General features: G+C 39.9%; 2 protein-coding genes across 2 annotated transcripts; both read right to left on the reverse strand.

The window, feature by feature from the left end:
- Positions 1-5,008: 5,008 nt before the first annotated feature.
- On the reverse strand, positions 5,009-11,906 carry LOC117613901 (1-aminocyclopropane-1-carboxylate oxidase homolog 1-like). The gene is made up of 3 exons (XM_034342515.1): positions 11,371-11,906; positions 5,616-5,937; positions 5,009-5,405 (listed from the first exon to the last, which is right to left on the reverse strand). The coding sequence occupies exons 1-3, from the start codon at positions 11,904-11,906 to the stop codon at positions 5,154-5,156; spliced, it is 1,110 nt and encodes a 369-aa protein (XP_034198406.1). The 3' UTR covers positions 5,009-5,153.
- A 176-nt stretch (positions 11,907-12,082) lies between these two features.
- Positions 12,083-14,218, reverse strand: LOC117613899 (1-aminocyclopropane-1-carboxylate oxidase homolog 1-like). Its single transcript, XM_034342514.1, has 3 exons — positions 13,585-14,218; positions 12,911-13,232; positions 12,083-12,578 (listed from the first exon to the last, which is right to left on the reverse strand). Exons 1-3 carry the CDS (start codon positions 14,136-14,138, stop codon positions 12,327-12,329), a joined length of 1,128 nt encoding a protein of 375 aa, XP_034198405.1. The 5' UTR covers positions 14,139-14,218; the 3' UTR covers positions 12,083-12,326.
- Positions 14,219-14,774: the final 556 nt, after the last annotated feature.

Below are 14,774 nucleotides of genomic sequence, written 5' to 3' on the forward strand. Positions count from 1 at the left end.
CTGTAATCCCAATTTTCGGATTCTTCTTTATGGTGTTTATATTGCATGTTGGTTGGCAAAGTTGGGGGACCCAACATTTGAACAATTCCTGCATTTATATTTAGTGTCCATGCAGCAAGGGAACTTCGGCTGGGTGCAAGAAAATTGCCGAAAGGCAAAAGCGAGAGGTTTTTTATATGTCGCTTGCCTTTTTCACAAAATTTCTGGAGGAACCGGTGGTGTCTGGCCTTCAGGGACTAAAAGTGTGTGCCAGGTAAGACCGTCACCCAACATGTTACTAACAACTTTCAGTCTATAGGTCTTTGGTCACAACTTTTAAGGCTTTTTGTTGCTTGTGTGTGTTTGATTTTGGAACTTTTGTGGTGTTTTCGTTTTTGGTTCCCAAAGCTGCAAGGGTTTGAATGATCTGTTGTTGTTTGTAGGTTCAGTGAAGTGGAATCCGCTATCGAAGGAGAAGGCGGACGAAGTGGATTTGGTGAGGCTGCTGCTGTTGGAGAATGACCGAGAATATAAGAACTTAGTGACACCAAAGAATCTGTTGGAATTGGGGCTTATGCAAGGAAGTAAGTCTCTTTTTCTTATTTGGCACTTATTTTGCGATTTCCTATGTTATACTGACATTGTTGGAGTTGACTATATTTGCATTTGGCAGTGGTAGGTGCTGTGAAGATTGATGAGGCCTGAGATTAAAGAGGGAGAGGGAGAAGGTGTCTCGATCCAAGAAATCTGACAAAGGTGATGTTGAATGGGTGGCGGGGAAATGGCCATAAGATGACGATGAAAGGTTGGTGTCCGATGCTCTTGTTAGGAAAAGAAAGGCTCTAGAGGATTAAGGTGTAATGGGCATTGAGTTGAGGCTTCCACCTTTTGATCTGCAAGCACCATTGAAGCTATCCTTTAGCATGGATGAGGTGTTTGCTGAAGGCGTAGATAAAGTTGACTCTGCCAAGATACATAAACAAAAGAAATAGGTAAGTCTTGCCAATTGCCATCCATTTGCTAGAGGTGTCATTAGTCAACGCCTTCCTAGAAGACGTTGAGAGTGACCTGGAAGCCTTGTGAAGACGCAAACATCATATTTCGAGGATCGAGCAAGATGGCTGAGGCACAAGAGGCTATCTGAGAGAAGAATGCTATTGTGCTGCAGAAGACGGCATCTGAGCATGCTAATGTCGAAGCCGAGTGGAACTGCTGTTAGAGTCGAAGAAGTCGAGGTGTATCGAGCTTTTGATGAGCTTAATAGCTTTATTCTAGAAGGTTGGTGGAAGAGCAGATTGTTTGTAAGGAGACATTGGTGAGGTTTAACCCTTTACTTGAGATCAACTTCGATACTGGTGGTGCACTCGACTCATTGGGTGAGTTCGTGTTGGGCAAATTGGTGGTGAGTATTCTCCTAGTTATGCTTCGAGGTTTGGCAATCATGTTCTAACTCAACATTTTTGGTATGAAGGTGGTCGTAAATCTCTGTCATTTTGGCAACATTGACACAAAAACGCTGCACTTCGCCCTGGAGATGCACAACAGTCAAAAATTTCCATCGAGAGGATTTCATATGTGGGGTGTGGTGTTGGGTGCCAAGGCTAGCTTTGCTCTGAATGGCGGAGTGTGATAGGCCAAAGAGACAACTAGGTTAGATAGGAGATGGAGCCAGTGAAACTGGTATAGAGGTGAGATTCAGAAATCGACTTCCCACAGACAGCGACAAACTATTGATGCCCAAATTCGGGAATCAACTTAGGTGGAAGAAGTGTTGAAACTTCAACAGGATAAGAGGGTTGTGGACCTTTGGAAGGAGAGACCCTGTAAAAGAAACTGAGGAAGAATCAATTGTCAAGTTTCAAGCATCGGTATGCCTTTGATAGAGTAATGGTAAAGATAAAAAGTAGTTACCCCTTTACTTGGGCACTATTTGTCTTTTATAGAGGAGTGAAAGTGAGAGTTTGCACAAAGTTTCGATGTGGGATTTGTACAAGTTGTTGTGATGGCGACACGTGTCTGTGGTTCTAAGTTCTGTAGTTTAAGCGCTTTGGCAATTACCTTCGACAGGCAATTGATACATCGGAGGAAGGTCTTTTTGATAGCTGAGAAAATAAGGTCACTGGTACCTAAGGTTTCTCATAAGTGTACTACCTTCAACATGTTATGGGTTTATCCGTGTGTTGGTCCTCCAGTGCCAGGTATGCTCAATTGGTATAAATAGTGCTTGAATTGATAGAGAAGTAGGAATAAGGTCGGGAAGGTTTATAGAAGTTAGAACTATACATAAATATAGGCTTTTTGGTTATGTTTTGGTCCACAGTAGGTGACGTTTTGGTTTTAAATAGGCTTTCAGAAACCAACAACTTTAGTGAAAACTAATATTTTTAAGGATGCCGTTTGGGGAAAGAAAAATATAGTATGAGGCAGGATTGTCTTCTTCCTTCTTAATGTAGCACCTCAACTTCCATTACAATGGTTTCACAATTATTGTAAGTGCCTCAACCTCCATTAGAATTTAGAGTTGTTTTGGCCAGGAGCTTAAAATAAATAAATAAAAGCTCGCGCAACTCTTTATAACTTTTAATCAAACACTTGGTGGGCGTCTCCACTCTCTTGCCATCCAAACAGAACCCATCCCAAATTGAACTCACAAAACTTGATTGACTGTAAATAACAAAATAGTCAATGAAAAAAATTTAAAAGGTCGTACCATCTTCCTCATCTTCATCGTCCTCACCGCCGCCATTTGAATCATCGACTGTGTCGCCGTGAACAGGTTCCTTCTCCTCGTCAGCCTGTTCAATCGTGACCTCATCTAAACAAATTGTAGAGAAAGACTTACGGTTTAGGGTATTTAATGTGACATAAGAGAAAGAGAAATAAGATGCAGCGATATAGATAGATACCTCCTTCATTAAAGACAAAAGCTTTGTCCATAGTTTTTGGTGAAATAGAGATACTTTTCTTCTTAAGTGTAAAACCAACTAATAAATGTGTGTGCATGTTTTTTTTTTTGTCAATGAATTCTAAATTTGATGCTTTATTTGTTTATACCATAATCAACCGAGCATACCTGGCACTAGAGGACCAACACGCGGACAGAACCATAAGTTGCCGAAGGTAGTACACTTATGAGAGACCTAAGGTACCAGTGACCTCATTTTCTCAACTATCAAAGACACCTTCCTTTGATGTAGCAATTGCCTGCCGAAGGTAATTGCTGATGCCCTCAACAATTTGCACAAAGTCCCACATCGAAAGTTTGTGTAAACTCTCACTTTCACTTCCCTATAAAATAGTAATAGTGTCTAGGTAAAAAGGGTAACTAAATTTTACTTTTGCCATTACTCTGCCAAAATTACCACGATTCCTTCTTCCTCATTTTCTTCTGCAAGATCTCTCCTTCGAAGGTCCACAACCTTCTTATCCAGCTGAAGATTTGACACTTATTCCACCTAAGTTGACTCCCGATTTTGGGCATTAATAGTTTGGCGCCGCCTCTGGGAAGTCTATTTCTGAATCTCACATCTCTACTAGTTCCGCTGGCTCCATCTTCTGGCCGACCTTGTTGTCTCCTAGGCCCTATCACACTCTGCCATGCCGAGTGAAGCTAGCTTTCACACCCAACACCACACCCCACATATGGATTCCTTCCGAAGGAAACCTTCGACTTACGTGCATCTCCAGGCTACAATGGAGCGCCTTTGAGTTGATGTTGCCAAAATGACAGAGAGCAATGACCATTGGAGTTAGAACATGACTACTAAACCTCATAGAGTAACTGGGAGAATACTCACCGCCAATTTCACCTCACCCAAGGTATCAAGCGCACCCTGTAGAACCACTTGGTCATCTCCCGTCATTGTGTCCTGACACAGCCTAGGCCTGACAAAGGCAAAGGCTACCTTCGGAGCCTTCAAGAGTGGCCTTTGTGAATCCAACTTCTGGTACCTGGTCCAAAGCAACTCGTGGAACACTTATATCGAATCAATGAAGCAAGTTGCCATCCATGCCAAAGCCAAATACTTCAACTCTAAGCGTAGCTCTGTCAACATGTCACAGACCATCTTTAGCAACCCACCACAAGCTTCGGCACCCACCGACCCCTATATCAACTGAGCATACCTGGCACTAGAGGACTAGCACTCGGACAGACCTATAACCTGGCGAAGGTAGTACACTTTTGATAAACCTTAGGTACCAATGATTGCATTCTCATCTATCAAAGAGACCTTCCTTCGATGTAGCAATAGCCTACCGAAGGTAATTGCCGAAGCTCCCAAACTACAGAACCTAGAACCATGGACATGTGTCGTCTCCACAAGAACTTGCACATGTGGAAATAAGACTCAATCGGTAAGGGAGTGTCGGCACCCTTTACTGCTGAACGCAACACAAGACCTCTTACCCATCCTTTCTTGCTGGGACACGTGGAGCCACCACAGGCAATATCAAGAGTCCTACATCGAAGTTTCACTCAAAATCCACATCTCCCAAGACTTACAAATGAGGGCACAAGTCCCGAAAATGAGGTAACTGAGACTTTCGTCAATTCAACCATTACTGTGTCAAGATTACTACACACTCCGGTACTTATTCTTACTTAAGCATCGGAGAGCCTTCAGCCGGTACCACATCAGTGCCCGAAGGCTTACCGAGCGTTTTCTATCTTGCAGATTGATCGCTCTACCGAAGCCAAGAAGGTGCCAAAGGTCAAAACATCACTAAGTTGGGCCCAAAAGTGCTGAACCATTTTTTAGCATCAACATCTATCATAGTTGGTTGGAATCTCATTTGGATTGGTAGTTACCATTTTTGTTGCTGGTAAAGCTTAAATTTATAGTGGATATCAGACAAAATACATATGATTCAGATCAGAAGTGTATATTTTTTTGCAAAGAATATAACTTCGCAATGAGCACAAGACATAAAAAAGAAGTCCAAATATTCCCAATACACTTTTGCAATGAGCAGGCCAAGACATATATCTATGTTAATTACTTTGACATATGTCCTGCATCATGCATTTACAAACAATCCACTTTTGCTGGCAAACATGATTTAACAATTGCATGAACATTATTGTCTAACCACAACACAGAGATATTATGAAAATGTAAAGAAAAGGCTGATAAATATTTGTTCAGGGCGGTACTGCTCCTCAATCTCCAAGTTCAAAGCTCAAAATGAGTCAAGGCAGAGGTCCCATCAAGGCCTTTGTCATTGAAGTGGGCATTATATTTCCTTATAGTTGTATCCCTGTACTTTGGAGGGTTGTCTTCTGACAATAGTTCTTTGATAGGTCCATAGAGTCTCTCCAATGGTTGCATACCTGTGGTAAAGAAACTTGCAACCGATACTCTTGGACCTACACGGTTCGCCAGTACCCTGTGCTCTACGCTCTTGAATCTTTCATTTGATATAAGCTGCAACCCAACTCAACCATTGAAAAAAAAATTAAAAAAAAATATAAAAAAACCCAAATGAGGAAACCAGATGGAAGAATTAAGACATATTCTAGTACAGTAATAGTATATACTACTACAGCCTACTCCCTTTTAAGAAGTATAAATAACATCTCCCTTTCAATTAAAGAAAACAAAATGAAGAAGAAGAAGAAGAATAGTTGTACTTACCTGTAGAAGATCTCCAATGTTAACTACTAGAGCCCCAGGAACAGGAGGTACATCAATCCACTTGTTCTGATGAAGAACTTGGAGACCGCCAATATGATCTTGCAGAAGGACTGTGATAAAGTCACTGTCAGCGTGCTTGCTTGTCCCCAGAGTTAACTCTGGCTGTGGACATGAAGGATAGTAATGGCCTACAAGCACAAGCCCTAAACTACAATCTATGTCATTCAAGTGACTTGGCTTTAGCCCAAGAGCCTCCGACAGCAACTCGAACAACAACTTCCCCAGTTTCATTACTTGCTTGGAGTAGTCAATAAGTATGTCTCTACAAATTTTGAAACACAGAAAAGCACATGAAGTTTATATATATATATGATTCAATTAAAAATTGTAGAGCCAGGCATTTAACAAAATGGTAAGCTGAATGGCTTTTGATTTATGTTTAGAAAAGGCAAAGGGCCTACTGTCATATATCACCTACTTACTCATGTATAAACCTTGGATTAAGCTCATTCTTATTTAAAATATGGGATTCTTGTTTGGGACATTCTACCCCTCTCAGACACGATACAGCTTCGTCACAGGCCATAATTGTTGAATTATAAGTGCTTGATTGATTTCACAAATTAAGAGTTCTGTTTTCTTATTTGTATTTCTTTATACTTAGTCCAGGTGTCATAGCTAGATTGGTTAGATTGTGAATGGCTGAGATTGCTTTGATGAACTGCATCCAGCTGGTACTGTGCTAACGGTTATATTCTCCTCACACCAAGAGTGTGATGTATTTTTTACCACTCACTGAGCTAATGAGAATGTTCTCTCTGCTACACGTATAGCAGAGCAGACTTGGATTACAGCAGCCTCTCTTACATTCTCTTCTCTCTTATCTCCAAATCTAATTCTCTGATCCTAAAACTCTAACATGGCCTCAGAGCCAGGTTGGATCATCCAAAAGCTGGGCGTTGTTCTGTGAAGAAAATCGATCAAGGTGTGCTCATTCTAAGCTCACGAAGCTGACTGAGTGTGATCAAGGATCGAATTTGAAAACATCTTGTTTCAGGTGATTTTGAAATACGTAATGGCTGGCTCTGGAAGTTCAGAAGCTAGAATTCCCATGTTCTCAGGTGAGAACTATGAATTTTGGAGGATTAAGATGGTAACCATATTCAGATCATATGGTTTATGGGGTTTGGTAGAGAAGGGTTTTTTAATCCCATATTCACAAACGAAGAAGGAATCTGAGGATGGTTCAGAAGAAGAAATTGATGAGAAAACAGCTGCTATTCTCATGAAGGATGCGAAGGCTTTAGGTATCATTCAAAATGCTGTTTCTAATCAGATTTTTCCCAGAATTGCAAATGCTGACTCTGCAAAGATGGCTTGGAATCTGCTATACTCAGAATATCATGGTGGAGAGCATGTTAGATCGGTAAAGCTTCAAAATCTTAGAGGTGAATTTGAATACACTAGGATGCGTGATAGTGAAACCTTATCTGAATATCTTACTAGACTAACTGAATTGATTAACCAAATGAAAACATTTGGTGAAGTTCTGTCAAATGAGAGGCAGGTTCAAAAGGTGTTAATTAGTCTAAGTAAGAAGTATGACCCTATATGCATTGTGATTGAAAACACAAAGACACTAGAAACTGTGGATTTGCAGGAAGTAATTGCAATTTTGAAGAGTCAGGAGCAAAGGCTTGAAATGCATAGTGTTGATACAGCTGAGAAGGCATTTGCCTCATTCACTATGAATGCAAAGGGTCAGAACAAAAACACTTCTCAATCTGGTTCATCTAAGTCACAGAAAAGCTGGAATTCTAAAGGGAAGTCATGGGAGGCAAAAGACAAGTCACAGCAGAATAATTATTCTGCACAGAACCACACTTCAACTCAGTTCTCAAATCAGGAAAACACAAAGCCTCAATGCAAGGTGTGTTCAAAGCATCACTTTGGTGAGTGCAGGTATAAGGGAAAACCAAAATGCTATAACTGTGACAGATTTGGACATCTTGCTAGAGACTGTACAGTGAGCAAAAATGTGCAGAAGGCTAATTGTGTAAATCAAATGGAGGTAACAGGAAACCTGTTTTATGCAAATTGCTCAACCACTGAGATCAAAGCCAATGAATGGTATATTGATAGTGGCTGCAGCAATCATATGACAGGAAATTTAGAATTACTGGCTGATGTGAGAACTAATGTAGCTGGGAGAGTACAAATGCCAACTGGTGCACTAGTGAGTGTAGCTGGTATTGGTTCACTGAGTATTGATACAGCAAAGGGAAGGAAATACATCAGAGAAGTAATGTACCTGCCAGGATTGAAAGAAAATCTGCTAAGTGTTGGGCAGATGGATGAACATGGGTACTGTCTGGTGTTTGGAGAAGGAATGTGCAGGGTATTTGATAGCCCATCCATGGATTATCTCATCACAAAGGTGGAAATGAAGAGTAACAGATGCTATCCTGTCTCTTTTATGGCTGAAAAACAGTTACTAATGAAGACTAGTTTTCTTCAATCCCCATGGATTTGGCACAAGAGACTTGGTCATCTGAATTTTGGAGGATTGAAGCAGCTAAGGGATAAAGAAATGGTACATGGTTTACCACAATTGGAAGAACAAAGTGGTGTGTGTGAAGGGTGCCAATTTGGAAAACAGCACAGAAATGCTTTTCCAAAAGATCAAGCACAAAGAGCAAGCAAAGTACTAGAGCTAGTACATGTGGATCTCTGTGGTCCCATGAGAAATGAGTCTGTTGCAAGGAACAGATATTTCATGCTGATTATAGATGATTTCACAAGAATGATTTGGGTATACTTCTTGAGAAACAAGTCAGAAGCCTTCTATTGTTTCAAGAAGTTCAAGTCCATGACTGAATTACAAACTGACACAAGGTGCAGTGCATAAGAAGTGACAGGGGTGGAGAGTTTCTGTCTACTGATTTTTTGGAGTTCTGTGAAGCTAATGGCATTCAAAGGCAGCTTACAATGGCCTATACTCCTCAGCAGAATGGAGTAGTTGAGAGGAAGAATAGAACTGTCATTGAGATGGCAAAATCAATGTTACATGAGAAGGGAATGCCTTATTTCCTATGGACAGAAGCTGTGCATACTGCTGTCTATTTGCTGAACAGATGTCCTACCAAAGCTCTCAACAACATTACTCCATTCGAAGCATATAGTGGAAGGAAGCCTGGAATTGCACACTTGAAAGTGTTTGGTTCTCTGTGTTATGTTCATGTGCCAACTGAATTGAGACACAAGCTGGAACCTAAGAGTACAAAGGGAGAGTTTGTGGGATATGCAACTTGTGAAAAAGGATATAGAGTTTTTGATCCTATTTCTAACAAGCTTTTACTGTCAAGGGATGTGACATTTGATGAAGAAAATGCTTGGCATTGGACAGACAAAAATGGTTCAGTTATGACAACATACTCAATTGAAAACCAAGTAGACTTGGATTTGAAATCTGACAGTTCTAATGAGAACTCTACTGGTACACCTCAAACTTTGGATATGCAAGAGAGCACTTCATCAACTCCAGGTGATATAAGCAGTGAAGAAAGGAGAACTCAAGCTTATGATCACACCCCTCTAAAATGGAGAAGGCTAGATGATGTTCTAGCTCAGTGTAACTTGTGTATCATGGAACCAGAAAAATATGCTGATGCTGCTCAGGATGAATCTTGGCTTAAGGCTATGGAAGATGAACTGCAGATGATTGAAAAGAATGAAACATGGGAATTGGTAGATAGACCAACTGAAAAACCAGTGATTGGAGTTAAGTGGGTGTACAAGACAAAGCTGAATTTGGATGGCTCTGTGCAAAAGAATAAAGTAAGATTAGTGGCTAAGGGGTATGCTCAGAAGCCTGGACTGGATTATAATGAGACTTATGCACCTGTAGCCAGATTGGACACCATTAGAACACTTATTGCTCTAGCAGCTAAAAAGGGTTGGAAATTGTTCCAGCTTGATGTGAAATCTGCTTTCCTTAATGGTGTGCTGCAAGAGGAAGTTTATGTCAATCAGCCTGAAGGTTTTGTAATTAAAGGCAAAGAAGACAAGGTTTATCGTCTGCATAAAGCTCTTTATGGTCTGAAGCAAGCCCCAAGAGCTTGGTATGGAGAGATAGACAGCTACTTCACTCAATGTGGTTTTGTGAAAAGCTTAAGTGAAGCAACCTTGTATACCAAAGTGAGGGGAGATAAGGAGATTCTAATTGTGTCTATCTATGTAGATGACATAGTGTACACATGGAGCAGTCAAGCATTGTTGGCTGAATTCAAAGAAGACATGATGGCTAAGTATGAGATGACTGATTTGGGCTTACTTCATCATTTCCTTGGCATGGGAGTTGTTCAGACAGAGTCTAGTATATTTCTACATCAAAAGAAATATGCTAGCACCTTGTTGAGCAAGTTTGGTTTGACTGAGTGCAAATCTGTGACAACACCTCTTGTTGCCACTGAGAAACTAGCTAAGGATGATGGGAGTGGAGCTGCAAATGAAGAACAATACAGAAGCATTGTTGGTAGCTTGCTGTACTTAACTGCTACAAGACCAGACATCATGTATGCCTCAAGTTTGCTAGCTAGATTCATGCACTGTCCTACAAATAGACACTATGGAACAGCTAAAAGAGTTTTGAGATACATCAAAGGAACTCTGGACTATGGTCTTGAATATGTGAAAGGCAAAAGTTCAATTCTAATTGGCTACTGTGACAGTGATTGGGGAGGATCAGTTGGTGATTGCAAGAGCACATCAGGGTATGCTTTTAGTTTTGGAAGTGGGGTATTTTCTTGGGCCTCAGTGAAACAGAACTGTGTTGCACTGTCTACTACAGAAGCTGAGTACATCAGTGCAGCTGAAGCTACTACTCAAGCTATTTGGCTTCGATTTGTGCTAGAGGATTTTGGAGAGCTTCAAACTGAAGCTACTCCATTGCATTGTGATAATATCTCAGCAATTGCAATCACTAAAAACCCTGTATTCCACCAGAAGACAAAGCATATTGACAGGAGGTATCACTTCATCAAGGATGCATTGCAAGAAGGAGTAATCAATCTGGAATATTGTCCCACAAATGAACAATTGGCTGACATTTTTACCAAATCTCTGGCCAAAGACAGATTCAATTATCTCAGAGGCATGCTTGGAGTGAAATCACCTCAAGACTTAAAGGGGAGTGTTGAATTATAAGTGCTTGAGTTGATTTCAGGATTAAGAGTTCTGTTTTCTGCTTATTTGTATTTCTTTATACTTAGTCCAGGTGTCATAGCTTGATTGGTTAGATAGTGAATGGCTGAGATTGCTTTGATAAAATGCATCCAGCTGGTACTGTGCATAACGGTTATATTCTTCTCACACCAAGAGTGTGTTGTTGTACTGAAAAACTGAGCTAATGAGAATGTTCTCTCTGCTACATGTATAGCAGAGCAGTCTTGGATTTCGTCAAGTTTTCTTACTTTCTCTTCTCTCTTCTCACAAAATCTCATACATAGATCCTAAAACTCTAACAATAATAGATAAGGAACTTGGCCTGCTCTAATACCACTTGTCATGGGCTAGCTAGGTGCTTGCCACTCAGCACAAAAATACTATTTGTTTGGTGATGCTGTCTACCCATATATATAAAACCCAGATGGGTGATTCGTATCCGAAGTGATTAAGTTGGACAAATCATATCATCTAATTAACTCATCAAGAAGGTTGGAATCTGAATCAAATTATAAGTTTCCTTGTCACATACCTGAATACTTCTGGCATGTCTTCTGGCTTAGTAGGATTAGGAGCCATGTAGCACATAAAAGTATCCCTCCAATTAGACGCTGGTGCTCTGTGTAGATCAAAGTTGCTATTGTAGACCACAGGTTTGAAGTGATCACGAGTGTAAAACTGTTTCTTCACTTGAGTGTCTTGCTCATAAAACCCACGTACCCCGTCCTTTATCTCCTCCAAAACATCAATAGGTATTCCGTGATTCACAATTTGAAAAAATCCCCAAGTCTCTGATGCCTCTCCAACTTTTGTAACAATCTCCTTGCGTTTTGTTGGTCTACCGAACTCAAGGCCTTCAAGGTCTATGACTGGAACGCTAAACTGGGTGGCTTCTGAATCAAAGTTGTTGATGGAGTACTGATCTGGTGGTTGATGAAAAATTCTAGGAACCACAGTGATCCCAGCATCAACAAGGCCTTTAACACCTTCCTTGGTGTCATCAAAAGCTTTTAGTTCACTTTTTCTGTCATAATTGGTTGGAACCTCATTTGCATTGGTACCTACCATCTTGACTGCTAAATCTTAATGTTCTAGTGGAATCAGATCAGAAGTGTATCTTTTACAATGAGCGAAGTGGGAAGAAAACAATATTTTGGCCAAGGATAATGCCAAAGTACTTTAAATATATTAGCAGAGTTGTGTTTTTCACATCAATATATTCATTTTGGGTTAACAATTCAGAGTACAGACAGATAATATTATACAATTCACATTAATATATTCATTTTGGGTTAACAATTCCGAGTACAGTCAGATAATATTATACAATTCAACTTTCGTAAACGGAAATGTGATGTTGATTATAAAATTTTAATAACAGGTCTATGTTTGATCCTAATAACTTCAATACTTCAAGTTTCCATAGTAGTAAAGCACTTGTATTCAGGTCTATGTTTGTTCATTGCAGTTGCTCCTATGCCTCCAAGTTCAGAGCTTGAAATGAGTCAAGGCAGAGGTCCCATCAAGGCCCTTGTTATGGAAGTGAGCATTATAGTCCTTCAAAGTTGTCTCTCTGTACTTTGGAAGATTGTCTTCTGATAGCAACTCCTTAATGGGTCCATAGATTCGTGGCAATGCTAAAAAACCTGTGCTAAAGAAACTCGCAACAGATACTCTTGGATCGGCACGATTTGCCAATACCCTGTGTTCTACACTCCTGAATCTGTCATTTGATATAAGCTGAAAGTCCAAAAGAATTCAATATCAGAAAACCCAAACTAGGAAACGAAATTGAAGAATTTGAGCCATATTCTAATGACTATACTACAACAGAGGGACAGTCAGAAGCCCTATGCGAAAACTAAAATAAGGCCATGCAACTACACTGCCAAAACTTTTCTCAAATTTTAAAAAACAAGACATTATAAAATATATAAAAAAATTCCTCACATTCTGGATAACCTAATACATGTGTGAAATCATAATGTAATAGTACCTTTTTAATTAAAAAAGAATCCAACTGTATCTCCTACAAAGTATAAAAGAGGAATAAGAATTATAGTTATACTTGCCTGTAGAAGATCTCCAATGTTAACCACTAGAGCCCCAGGCACAGGAAGTACATCAATCCACTTGTTCTGATGAAGAACTTGAAGACCACCAATATGATCTTGCAGAAGGACTGTGATAAAGTCATTGTCAGCATGCTTGCTTGCACCCAAAGTTAACTCTGGCTGTGGACAGGGGGGATAGTAATGGCCTAGAATCTGAAGCCCTAAACTACAATCCATGTCATTCAAGTGACTTGGCTTCAGCCCGAGCGCCTCAGACAGCAACTCGAACAACAACTTCCCCAACTTCATTACATGCTTGGAGTACTCAACAAGTATGTCTCTACAAAATTGAAACCCAGAAAAACTAAGGCTCCGATTGGATGGAGGGATTTGAAAGAAGGGATTTAGATTTAACAAAGCTAAATTTGCTTAAAAAAACAAGAACCACATTAGATTGAATGTATTCTAAATAACTAGATATTTGAAATGACTATATGGAAGGAATCATTTGAAATCCACTTATTTTCTTCCTTTCTTTCTTGTTCAAATCTTGGCATATATGGATTGTAATAGTCTATACAAACAATTTTACCTTATAATGTCATCTAAAATCATAGATTTGAAATCCCTCCATGGAAATGGAACCTAATGTCATATTAAACCAGAACATTATAAGCTTCCCTGTCACATACCTGCATACTTGTGGCAAGTCTTCTGGCTTAGGAGGATTAGGAGCCATATTGCACAAAAAAGTGTCCCTCCAATTAGTTGCCGGTGCACTATAAAGATCAAAGTTGCTGTTGTAGATCACAGGTCTGAAGCGATCACGAGTGTAATGCTCCTTCTTCACCTCAGTGTCTTGCTGAAAAAAACCACGTACCCCATTCTTTATCTCTTCCAAAACATCAACAGGTATGCCATGATTGGCAATTTGGAAAAAGCCCCAAGTCTCTGATGCCTCTCCAACTTTGGCAACAATCTCCTTGCGTTTGGTTGGATTGTAATCATATTCAAGGCCTTCCAGGTCTATGACTGGAATTCTGAGCTGGGTTTTGGTGGGTTCTGAATCACAAGTGTTGTTGATGGGATACTGATCTACTGGTAGATGAAAAATTCTTGGAACCTTGGTTATCCCAGCATCAACAAGGCCTTTAACACCTTCCTTTGTGTCATCAAAAGTTTTTATTTCACTTTTTCTGTCATAATTTGCCATGCTTGGAACCTCGTTTGTGCTGGTGGCTACCATTTTCGTTTGTGTCTGCAGGATGGTAGAGCTAAAGCTTATCAAACTAGATAAGGATTGCCAAAGTTCAGACCATAAATTAGTGAGGTTGGAAGAAACTACAAGCAACATATTTGCCAAGAGTCAAGACTGTGGGGCCGGTTGACGCTAAAGACATTTTGGTGTGTGAGAAATTTCATGATTGAAAGAAAACTAAAGGCCGTCTCGTAACGCATATAGCTATTTTATTTTATTTTATTATTTTTTTAATACAAGCGATAATCTAAACTACAAGGGAAATAAGGATTTCACACACACACACTACTAAGAGTTTGAACCTGAGAACACTAGTCAGCAAGTCAAGGCCTTTTTCCACTTAGCTAGACCCTATTCACATAAAATTTCTCATGCAATAGTCTGAACAAGATGCTTAGAATCCTATTTACATCAAACTTCTCATTTGGCTAGCAGCCACCAATATGCTCTGACACAGGCTTCACATTTGTTCTCTTAATTTTCAGTTATGCAGGATCAAACCTAGGGGCTTTTTTTCCATGATATCTCGTACAACACGAAGAAAGGCATAAAGAGTTGTACTTCAACTCTCACCTTTCCCCTCAAACGAATTAGAAAGAAAAGAAAAAGAGTAACATGAGTTGT

This window comes from Prunus dulcis, chromosome 1 (assembly GCF_902201215.1).
Source record: "Prunus dulcis chromosome 1, ALMONDv2, whole genome shotgun sequence".
Classification (NCBI taxonomy): domain Eukaryota; kingdom Viridiplantae; phylum Streptophyta; class Magnoliopsida; order Rosales; family Rosaceae; genus Prunus; species Prunus dulcis.

What these genes read in the sequence shown, in the direction of transcription:
- LOC117613901 (XM_034342515.1), bottom strand. Translation starts at nt 11,906, where the DNA reads ATGGTAGGTACCAATGCAAATGAGGTTCCAACCAATTATGACAGAAAA. An exon ending in GACATGCCAGAAGTATTCAG is followed by an intron (nt 5,938 to 11,370) that starts GTATGTGACAAG and finishes CAAAATTTGTAG; the next exon opens with AGACATACTTATTGACTACT. An exon ending in ACATTGGAGATCTTCTACAG is followed by an intron (nt 5,406 to 5,615) that starts GTAAGTACAACT and finishes GTTGGGTTGCAG; the next exon opens with CTTATATCAAATGAAAGATT.
- LOC117613899 (XM_034342514.1), bottom strand. Translation starts at nt 14,138, where the DNA reads ATGGTAGCCACCAGCACAAACGAGGTTCCAAGCATGGCAAATTATGAC. An exon ending in GACTTGCCACAAGTATGCAG is followed by an intron (nt 13,233 to 13,584) that starts GTATGTGACAGG and finishes TCAATTTTGTAG; the next exon opens with AGACATACTTGTTGAGTACT. An exon ending in ACATTGGAGATCTTCTACAG is followed by an intron (nt 12,579 to 12,910) that starts GCAAGTATAACT and finishes TTGGACTTTCAG; the next exon opens with CTTATATCAAATGACAGATT.